This window comes from Microtus ochrogaster, linkage group LG9 (genome assembly GCF_000317375.1).
Source record: "Microtus ochrogaster isolate Prairie Vole_2 linkage group LG9, MicOch1.0, whole genome shotgun sequence".
In the NCBI taxonomy this organism is placed as follows: Eukaryota; Metazoa; Chordata; class Mammalia; order Rodentia; family Cricetidae; genus Microtus; species Microtus ochrogaster.
In genome coordinates, this window is record NC_022034.1 from 10,220,784 (window position 1) to 10,232,049 (window position 11,266).

Consider the following 11,266-nt stretch of genomic DNA (forward strand, 5'->3'; position numbering starts at 1 on the left):
TCTCTGCCTCCCAAGTGCTGGGATTAAAGGTGTGCGCCACCACCGCCCAGCATATATTGCAAATTTCTAACAACTGACAGGCATCATATCCACTTCTGTATTTGGTTTATTGTGCTATGTTGTGGTCCTTAAACACTAGAAAACGAAACAATAAAAAAAGAAAGAAAAAAAAAAACACAGGCCCAAACAGATAATGAAGGTAGAAAAGAGAAAGTAGCAGGCCTCAAGTGACTCTGAGGGTTGGGAAGCTCTGAGTTTTTTTGGAGGGGGAGGTTTTGCTTGTTTTGAGACACCATATAGACCAGGCCGACCAGGAACTTGCTATGATAACCAAGCTGGTCTGGAGCTTATAGAGCTCTGCCTGCCTCTGCCTCCTGAATGCTGGGGTTAAAGCTGTGTGCTCTAGACTGCTGGCTGCATATGGTCTTTGTGTGCTATGCCAGTTCACTCCTGGTAATTCCTTAGGTACTGGCTGTCACTAAGGAACTTTGTCACTGGGTGACACAGGACCCACTGGCTGCCCTGTGCCTTGCTGTGGGGACATCACAAGCCCATTCCTAGGAAGACGCTGGTTTGCAATTCTGTCTTCCAGATGCTCACAAAGTTTGTTACACCAATACCAAGAGAAGGTATGAGTCACACAGCCATTGACCTCACCAGAAAGATCTCTGTCGAGAGGCCGTCAAACTTATGACTATGGATCCAACTTTTTATTTTGTGTTTGTTTTTGGGACAGCTTTGTGTAGCCCAGGCTGGCTTCAAACTCACTATACAGATGAGGATAATCTTGAACTTATGCCATGGTACAGGCGGGTTTTACCCTCATCGCTACAGCACCAGGACAAACAGCACAAAAACATTAACGTGTCACGGCTGAGCGACACTTCTAAGATAAATCTGACCTCACAGACTCCATGGCCAGGGTCCGCAGACCATGCTGAGCACTGCTGCACTAGGTCATGGATTACAAGTTAGTAAAGCAGGACCTCCAGCAGGATGGAAATGATTGGCTCATGAATGATTCTTTACCCTTGACACTCAGTGCAGGTTCAAAAGCCTCTGGGACTTGGGAATTCAGGTCACGACTTTAACCCCAAGATATTAGCAAATGTCTCAGACTCCGTCATGAGGCATCTGAGATCAGAACTAATGGGAAAGAGAATGTGCTCCCCACCGTCTGATGCATTGCCATGACACCCCTGTGCTCCCAGGTGGGGAGCAACAGCCTCCTGCCTACCAGCAATGCCGGGCAGAATCATCTGGTCACCTTCCTCAGCCAGGTCCAGCCACTGAGTCACCTTGTCAATCACCACCTTAATCTGGTCTTTATCCAGAGAGCTGAAAATGGACAGAGGAAAGCAGAAAGGTTGGCGGAGATCACACCAGACTCCTAATACTAAGACTAACGTGTCTGGAACCTCTGTTTTTAATGCTGTGACCTCACAGTGAGAATTAGCAGCAACAATGACAATGGTCATTTGTTCTCCATGTCCTTTCATGCCAGAAGAAGGCAAGCTCTTATCTGGGCTCCTCAGAGGTCTACAGGAATACAAGACAGCCTTGATGGGGTGGAAGAAGAGCAAGGGGCCCTACAATGAACATTACTGTCAGGATGACTGCCCATCTGTGCTCCCAGAGAAATCTGTAATGACCTGGCTGGAAACACAGGACAAGATAAGGACATGGACGAACCCTCTGCTCCTATGTCAGAAATCTAAGCGCTATCTCCAACACTTGAAAGTAGCAAAAGGTTAAAAATTCAAATGGGGAACTGGAGCCGGGCGGTGGTGGCGCACGCCTGTAATCCCAGCACTCGGGAGGCAGAGGTAGGCGGATCTCTGTGAGTTCGAGACCAGCCTGGTCTACAAAGGGAGTTCCAGGACAGGCTCCAAAACCACAGAGAAACCCTGTCTCGAAAAAAACTAAAAAAAAAAACAAAAAAAAAACAAATGGGGAACTGGAGAGATGACTCAGCGATTAAGAGCACTGGCTGCTCTTCCAGAGGATCCAGGCTCAATTCCCAACAACCACATGGTGGCTCACAATCACCTTTAACTCTAGTTCTAGGGTATCAGAGCTTATTCTGGCCTTCCCTGGTCCCAGGCACACACTGGTACAAACATACACGCAGGCAAAACACCCACACAAATAAAATGAAAATTTTTTAAAAATTCAAATTGTTTTCCCTCTATTTTTATTCTTGAACTTTGAGGATCATTTCATTAGAGTTTGAAAGGGAAAACAACAGGGAAGGCAAGCTGTAACTCTAGGCAGCTGTGAGAGCAGCAAGACAAAGAGGGGGCAGAGCGCCAGCCGGGCCTTTAGAGTTAGGGTTCAAGAAAATCAAGCAGATTTGGTAATGGAGGTCAGCAAGTAGCTCAGGGGAGGGGCAAGGCTTTGGAGAAACAGTGGGAAAGTCCAGAAGGTCAGGGCAAGCATGCTGAGAATCCTGGCAGGTATCCAGAGAAAAAGGGGAAAGTCATCCCCCTACTTTGAGTCTGAACTCAGAAAAGCAGGCAGGCTTAGCAGTGAAGTTCTATAAGTGACTTCCTGTCATTCCTTTCAAAAGCCTATGTTCTTATATGTAAGCTTTAAAAATTAAAATTTAAAAAAAATTTAAAAAGTTAAGGAAAAAAACATCAAAATTTCAAAATTACCGAAACCCTATGAAAACCAAATTTCAGAATCAAAGCTATTTGATTTTTCTTTGATGAGGGAGAAAAAAAAATCTCAATCCCCAAAAGCTTACATAGCCCAAAACTGGCCACTAAGGGGTAGCCATAGCTGACTGGGACCCAAGCTACGACCTCACTGTGGTCACTATGAACCTTAGTGCGAACACACGGGAGGCTGCCATTCTGTCAAAGGAGAAAGAAGCAACCTTGCCCAGGTGACAGAGACAAGACCTGTGTTGAGCAGGGTCAGGCAATTTAGGGCCCACACAGACATTCTAGAGTCTTCGCACTCTCTGTGTCTCCAACCTTGTGAATCCTCCGCTCACACCACAGACCCAATTCCTGTCTCTTTGAGCACCAAACTTGAGTGAACTTCTTTTCTCCTTTCTGGTTTTCTTTTTTGGGATGAGGATCATGCTGTGTAGCTCAGGCTGGCCTGCACACATAATCATCCTCCCTCATTCTCCGGAGGGCGAGAAGGCTAGGATTGCCAGTGTGTGCCACCGTCTTTGGATCCTGTCTGTGAGGTATATGAGCTGGCTGTGGGAGAGGGAGCAACCTGTCCTTTCTCAAGTGTTCTCTACCACTTTGTGAGATAGTTTCTGTCTCTCACTGGCTTGAATCTCACCGGCTAGGCTGCACAGCCAGTAAACCCAAGGAATTCACCTCCCTCTGCCTCCCCAGTGCTGGGATTACAAGCATATTTTTTAAAAAATTTGGGTTTTAAGGCTGGAGAGATGGCTCAGAGGTTAAAAGCACTGGTTGTTCTTCCAGAGGTCTCGAGTTCAATTCCCAGAAACCACATGGTGGCTCACAGCCATCTATGAGATCTGGTGCCCTCTTCTGGCAGACAGGTATACATGCAGACAGAACATTGTATACATAATAAATAAATTTTTTTAAAAAATTGGGTTTTAAGGCTCAACTGGGGCCATACACGGCAAGCGTTTTACCAACTGAGTTTCACCTCCCAAGCCATAGTTTTTTCATTTCAAGATTAAAATAGCGTTCACATGGGACCAGAAAGGAGGCAATGGGAGAAGGGTTTTAGCCTCTCAGGAAAGTAGAGGTGGCCAAAGTCATCTCAGCTGAGCGTGGATGGATGGACTAGTGTCCCCACGTGCAGAGGCCAGAAACACGGTAATGCAGAAACCAAAGGCACTTGGGAATGTGGACCCTACCTCCGGACTCTCCAGTTCCCTCTCAGGATACTATGCTTAATTTTCTTCTCCTGCTCTTCATTCATGTACGGGATGCCATTTTTGAGGAACTGAAGAAGGGAACAGAACAAGATGCCTAGTGAGAGCCGTCTGAGGGCCAGGCAGCAAAGCAAGGGGGACACCTTGGCTTTGTGTAGACAACGGAGAAGGGACATGGAACCTTCAGAGGATCCCTCCCCAGTCACAGCCCCCTCCTCCTCCAGGTTCATACCTTGTTATAGTCGAAGCCATACTGATTCAAAAACTGAACACTAGATGCCTGGAAAGAGAACTCTGAGTCCAAGATCCCAAACGTTGTAGGAAAGAGAAAGAAGTTACAGGAGTGGGCTACATACCTATAGAGCAAAGACAATGGTGAGTACAGAAGGAAACTAGTACAGAAGGAAAGACAGACAGACAAAACAGCCGGGCTCATGCACAGGGCCCTGGGCTGAGCTAGATTTTCATTCTTAAGGATCTGAATGTTTTCTGAAGGCTGACGTATTTTAGGTGCTCTGTCTAGGGGCGGGAGAAAACAGGCAATGACAGTCCTTGGGGAGCAAAGTCTAAAGCAGAAATAGGCCCATAGCCCACTCAAAGGCTCCCCATATTCAGCCAGGGCAGCCAGGCAGTAACCGCCCAACACACATGGGTCAGCCTCCTGCAGCAGCTTCCAGGCAAGGGTATCCCAAAAGGTGCAGCATGCTTTGGACTGCTGGTGCCTGAGAGCGTTTAGGCAGCTCGGCGTCTCTCTGGAGGCTAACACACTTTGCTACCTCCCCAAAGACAGCACAAGGGCCAGCTGATGGACATAAGACACAGGACAGGAGAGGGAGGCCCCACAGACAAGGTGCTCCTGCCAATCTTCAGAGCCAGAAATCAGAGTGTTCAGGACAAAGAGATTCAGATACCCAAGGTCAAGCTGTCAAACACAGACAGGACAGTGGTGTGTGTTACCGCCGGCATACATACTTGTTTGACTCTCCTTCGATGCTGGAAAACACAGACAACCCTAGAACAACAGAAGTCATGAGTACTGAAGCAGAGTCACCTGACGGCAACCAAAGACCAAACGTTCCTGCCCATGCTTTGCCCCCGCAGACGTGGAGGGGGCGGCAGAATGGGGGTACATCCTCACTGAAAAACAGACTTGCAACACGAGATCTGCCCCACCACAGCTTGTGTTGAAATCACCATATTATGGCGATGGCCAGTTTTCCACACACAGACGTATTAGATCAGCATGTTCACAGTTTTAAATGAGCCGAGTCAGGCCTCATGGCACACACCTGTAACCCCAGTACTCGGGAAGGGGAGGAGGATGATCACAAATTGAAGAGTTTGGCTACATTCCTTGTCCAGAGGCTAGGGCAGGAAGATTTTTGTTAAGTCTGAGGCGATCTGGGGTTTCAGTGTGAGATTCTGTCTCAGAGGAGATGGCTCGGCGGGCAAAGGCCTGAAGACCCAAGGTTGATCCCTGGAACTGAGGTAAAGGTGGAAGGACAGACAACCTCCACCAAACTGTCTTCTCATCTCCACACGCGTCCCACACTCAAAAACAAAAACCTAAAAAATTAAAAACTCCAAACCAACAACAAAAAAGACAGATCTGACTACTTTGAAAATCCCTGTATTACTACTAATAAGCCACTCAAAGTGGGAAATCTCCAGAATGATGGAGAACAAAAAAAAAAAAAACTTAAGAGCAATTTCTTGTTCTTTTCAAATATGTAAGAATTTTTTTAAAAAGCAGCAAAGCCCAAGAATAGAGTGGAAAGCAGGCTTGCACACACAGAAATGTTTATCTCTAGAAAAAGCAGGGGTCCGTAAAACCCTCTTCTTTATAATGTTTTTGTATTTGTATAAAATGTTTTTATACTTAATTTTTTTTTTTTTGGTTTTTCAAGACAGGGTTTCTCTGTGGCTTTGGAGCCTGTCCTGGAGCTCTTGTAGACCAGGCTGGTCTCGAACTCACAGAGATCCGCCTGCCTCTGCCTCCCAAGTGCTGGGATTAAAGGCATGCGCCACCACCGCCCGGCTTTATACTTAATTTTACTTTAGAGTCAGGACCCCTATTACAAAGGCAGGCCTTGTAAAAGAAATCACATGACCTGCAAAACCTTGGGTACGATCTAGTCCTTCACATAAAGCTTGTGACCCCAGTATTAGAAAATGTAAATCAGAATAAAATTAAGAGTATTTTTTAGACTATCAGGTTGGGTTAAATTTCAGACCCATACTCCCCAGGGTTTTTGTATGGGAATGTACACTTGCTGTTGCTGGGGTTGGTCCCTGGAAACGCTGTGGTTGATTGGCAGTATTTATCAACACTTTTAAACGCACACACTCTGACAGAGCAGTCTCACTGACAGAGCTATCCCAGATGTACAAAAGTGTAACAATGTGTAAATATGAAGACCACCAATAATAAAAATCCATTTAATTGTACACAAATTGTTACTAAAGGGCTGGAGAGATGGCTCAGAGGTTAAGAGCATTGCCTGCTCTTCCGAAGTTCCCAAGTTCAATTCCCAGCAACCACATGGTGGTTCACAACCATCTGTAATGGGGTCTGGTACCCTCTTCTGGCCTGCAGACATACACACAGACTGAATATTGTATACATAATAAATAAATAAATAAATAGATAGATAAATAAAAAACAAATGGTTACTAAATATACCTTATTTAGGACACTAAGTCCTAACTTGTAGTTTGTAATACTACAAAACTGTGAAAATGACCAGGTCCATATGGTAACACAGACTTCCAAACTCCAGTAAATAGAAAAATAAAACAAAAATCCCAAATGTAAATATGTGTACAATCCCATTCCTGTAGGTTTTCTTTTTAAAATCTCACACACTGGGGCTAGGGAGACATCTCAGTGGTAACAGGGGATTTGTTCCCAGCGCCCACACGGTGACTCACAGCCATCAGTAACTCCAGTTATAGGGACCTGACATCCTCCTCTGACCTGTGTGGGCACTGCATGCAAGCGGTGCATCTGTACATGCAGGCAAAACATTAAAGACATAAAAAAACCTAAAAAAATTTAAATCGCATATACTCTGACATATACTTTTGCTCAAATGATGGAACAGGTTTAACAGTGATTGTCCCTGACTCTGATCTGTTTAGGGCCACGAAATAATGCTGGTAAATTCCTGCTTGTACAAAACCCACCACCTTTCACACTGTAGGTGCTCCAAGTGGTATACACACACATCAAAACAAACAACAAACAAAAACAAACCTGAAAACAGAACAAGCACACAAAATGATACGTAATGCCTTTGAAAATGGTCAAAGAGCAACGAGAAAGCCAGACAGAACAAAAAAAAAAAAAACCCTTCTCGAACGATCCATAACAAAGAGCTGAACATCAAACTCACCAATCTGGCAGATTGTAAATTGTTGAACGCTCTGCCGGGTCTTCACATACCACTCAGATGGCAAATCAAAAAGACTGTGAAGAAAGAGGCATCTCATTGCACAGGCAAGGGCATCAGAGGCAGGCTCAGCTACCCTCAATCAGGGACCGATTGTCCTTGGTACAATTAGAGAGCATCTGCCGGCATTTGGCCAGCAAATGCCGTACCTCTCAACAGGTGGAAGCAACCCATCACACCAAAATACCCAACACACACAAAAAAGAAAAAAGAAAAAAAAGCCAACAGGAACCTGCTGGGAAACAGTGCTTGTCTGGAGGGTCTAATTAAGGAGGCACAGGTGAGGCTCACTCTGTGGGCTGTTAGACAGCCGTACCTGATCTGCTGGGGCCGGGACAAGTTTGAACGCAGACCTGTGAACTCTATGTCGAGACCTAGGGTAGAGCAAAACAAACGGGTCCTCAGGCCCAGAGCAAGCCACCAGCTTTCACATCTGTAAATGCTCCACGCGGTACGAGTGTGTGTGTGAGCGTGCGTGCGTGTGTGTGTGTACACGCACACGCACACACACAGCAAGCACCACCTTTCACACTGGAGCCTAGGGTATGGTTCCAAACAGGGCTGACTGGACAACAGTCACAGGAGCCGCGGGTTTGACTGCTTCAGGCCCCCTGTCGGAGTGGGAAAGCCTCCTCTCCTTCCTTCCTAGGGATGCTCTCTGAGCTCCTCTGGCCTGAAGACCCATCCAGTACTGAACCACACACACCAGTCCCCAGGCTCTCCGTGGCAGGCGACTCTGATGACAGGGCCAGGTACCTTACCCACGAAGTCCGCACCCGCGACAAGCTCCTGCAGGAGTGGGAGGCTCTGTTCAAACTCATCAGCACCCACGTCCATAGCCGCTAGTTCCAGGGTGCGCCGGATGCGGCCGCGTGCTGCCCACGCGTTTCCGCTGCGCAGGGCCTTAAAGCTCGTGCACGTGGCCCGCTTCGGTCGGAACCTGGTTGGTGCGAATTTGCATGGGATACCCACCGCCTTGGTTTTAACGTGCTGGGAAAGTGGAAACTGTTGCAATCAAGAACTGCCAGCTGTACTGAAGGCATCCTTGGTATCGGCGATCAGCTAGTGTGGCCTTCATCCTGTAGAAATGCCCGCTTATGGTACCCCAGTGACCAGTCTCCACGCTCACTAGTCAACGGTCTGGTATGCCTCTCAGGTCTAGACTTACAGTCTCCCACAGACCTGAGCTTCCAAGTGAGGTGCTTCAATCCATGTTTAACCAGAGGAAAGAAAAAAAATATATATATTCTTGCTGGTATTATCATTACTTTGCCTCCACTTGGGTATTTTTTGAGCAAAGAGGATTCCTATGCCATTAGATGCTGAATGTCTCAGAATCAAGACTTTTTTTTTTAAAAAAAAAAAAAAGGGGGGGTACGCCTTTAATCCCAGCACTCGGGAGGCAGAGGCAGGCAGATCTCTGTTAGTTCAAGGCCAGCCTGGTCTACAAGAGCTAGTTCCAGGACAGACTTCAAAGCTACAGAGAAACCCTGTCTGGAAAAACCAAGCAAACAAAAAAGGTACAGTAGCTTGCCATTTTTCTAAAATAATAAATTCTCAAAAGTAATATATTTATTTCAGTCCCAAGTAAAGTTATTGAGGTACCAATATTTGGAAACTGCACTAAAATCCACATGTTTACAAGTGTTTTTCACAATGTATCAACTTTCTGAGAGCTGCCATGATCTCCCCAAGCTCCAACCTAACTTGCATGACGTTCTTTTTTTTTTTATTTTTTTGGTTTTTCGAGACAGTTGCATGACGTTCTTAATACATAACTTTTTGTGTATGTTTCTCAGGCAGGCATGTGCACGTGTGCAGTACCTGTAGAAGCCAGAAGTGGGCGCTGGATTTCCAAGAACTGTAGAACTAGCTGTGAGTTACTATTCTGGTCTTGGGAGTCTGTTCCTAGAGAACCTAGTTCCTCTCTAAGAGCAACTGCTTCCACCATACTGAGCCATCTCTCCAGTCACTTGTATGACTATAAAGCCTTTTCTAGCTGGGCAGTGGTGGTGCACACCTTTAATCTCTGAGTTCGAGGCCAGCCTGGTCTACAGAGCGAGTTCCAGGACAGGCTCCAAAGCTACAAAGAAACCCTATCTCAAAAAACTAAAAATAAATAAATAAAATAAAGCCTTTTCTACAGCCAGATTTGAATTCTCAATGAAGTCATCACCATCATTTCCACCTCCCATTGTCTGCTCCTCACACTCACTTCTAAGATTTTCCTGAAATCACTAGGGAGCGAGTCCCGGGAAGTCTAGAAGACATTTGCAGACTATCACCATAGCATTTCTGAGTTTACAATTACACTGACATTCAAACAAAACAAAACACCAGCCACCATCCTGGGCAGCAAGCAATCCTCTCCCTGATGACTGGCCAGGAGCCATCCATGACAGTCAGTGCCTTACAGAAACTTCACATTTCCTCCGCAGCCACAAGACACTAAGAGAGTAAGACAACAAGGGTTGGTAGTTTGTTATAAACATTTTAATTTGTTCTGCAGATGGTTATAAGTGATTGCTTTTCTTAAGTATATCTCTCATGTCCATAAAAAGGGACAAGCTTACCCTTCATTGAAACAACAAAACCACACAAGCACACAAAGAAGTGGGAAGAGGTTCACTTTAAATAATTCTCAACTGTTACATTATCACTATGAAGCTTTCAGTCTGGTTCTCCTTCCAAAAGCCTGCCTTTCTTTCTTTGTTTAGGAGCAGATTCTTCCTTCTGGTGGCCGGAGGAGCTGATGGTTTTGTGTTTACACTTTAAAGCAGTTGATGTTTCTGTTTCATTCATAGATCCTCCGAGGCTCCCGAAGCACCACACCACCCTCTGTCATGGCGTTCTGTAGACGTTTTATCTGGTTTGAAGAGCAAAGGAAAACAGTTACCCTTCAGAAAACCTAAAAAATGTTTGCTTTCCAACAGACAAACAATTTCATCTTGTTGACCGCCCAGCCTGCATTGGTTTTTCTGAGTGATCTTAAGAACATAATAAAAAGGAAATGGAGAGATATCAGTGATCAGCATCTTCAATTCAACTACATGGACAAGTGGTCAGTCTGACAACAGGAAGTGCTAATATCCTAGACTTCAGGGGCTCTGGCACCCCGCATCTGAAACTTGCAATACTGACTGACCTCAGTTTGTGCAGAGAATGGGAGCACTAGCTCCTGTGGATTTGCAAAAATCAAGTCACAGGATGTGCTGTCTGTCACAGTACCCAGCCACAGGCCTAACACATGATATACCCTCAGAAAATAATGTAAGCATATCTGATACCAAGAACTAACAAAATGCCCTCTATCGATTCTGTATGCTGCTAGAGGCTGCACATGCTAGGCAGTACTCGCAGAGCTGCATGCCCAGTTCTGTATCATGTGCGTGTGGGTGTGTGTTAATGCACACATGCATGCACACACTATGGATTAAAGACAAGTTGTCCAGCATGATAGGCAAGAGCAACCACTGACTTAAAGCCCGAGTCCCCACTTTTCCTTTTAAAATTTTGAGACAGGGTCTTAGTAAGTTATTCAAGCCTTGAACTTGAGAATCTTCTGCCTCAACCCCTCCACAGCTGGAATTACTGGCCTGTGTCACCAATAACCAACTTAGCACCTTTTTTTGAGACAGAGTCTCACTATATCCCTGACTAGATAGGATTTGCTTTGTAGACCTGCCCTGAACTCAAGAGCTCCATCTGCCTCTGCTTCTACCACACCAGAACAAATTTTTCTTTTATTTTAGTATTATTTTTGGTTTTTCTAGACAGGTTTCTCTGTGTAGTTGTGGCTATGCTGGAATTTACTCTGTAGACCAGGTTGGCCTCAAACTCAGAGATCCACCTGCCTTTGCTGGAATTAAAGGTGAGCACCACCACCAACCCTCCCCCCCCAAATTTTTACATTATGTTTGTTTTTTTTTTTTTTCAAGCA

General features: G+C 45.6%; 2 protein-coding genes across 3 annotated transcripts in view; both read right to left on the minus strand.

Moving 5' to 3' along the window:
- The window catches only part of Pnldc1 (PARN like, ribonuclease domain containing 1), a 21,663-nt gene extending 13,500 nt beyond the window's left edge, over positions 1-8,163 (minus strand). Inside the window, exons 1-7 of the mRNA XM_005363385.3 lie at positions 8,088-8,163; positions 7,643-7,700; positions 7,270-7,343; positions 4,847-4,886; positions 4,107-4,230; positions 3,857-3,945; positions 1,238-1,338 (exon numbers count right to left, since the gene is read on the minus strand). Of these exons, the coding sequence (XP_005363442.1) occupies positions 1,238-1,338; positions 3,857-3,945; positions 4,107-4,230; positions 4,847-4,886; positions 7,270-7,343; positions 7,643-7,700; positions 8,088-8,163 (562 nt within the window). The remainder of the gene's footprint in view (positions 1-1,237; positions 1,339-3,856; positions 3,946-4,106; positions 4,231-4,846; positions 4,887-7,269; positions 7,344-7,642; positions 7,701-8,087) is intronic.
- Positions 8,164-9,804: 1,641 nt separating this feature from the next.
- Positions 9,805-11,266, minus strand: part of Mrpl18 (mitochondrial ribosomal protein L18) — a 4,089-nt gene continuing 2,627 nt past the window's right edge. The window contains exon 4 of one of the 2 annotated variants that reach the window (XM_005363386.1): positions 9,805-10,192. In XM_005363386.1, the coding sequence (XP_005363443.1) occupies positions 10,121-10,192 (72 nt within the window). In that variant the 3' untranslated portion in view covers positions 9,805-10,120. The remainder of the gene's footprint in view (positions 10,193-11,266) is intronic. The other variant, XM_026787325.1, reaches the window with a different exon arrangement.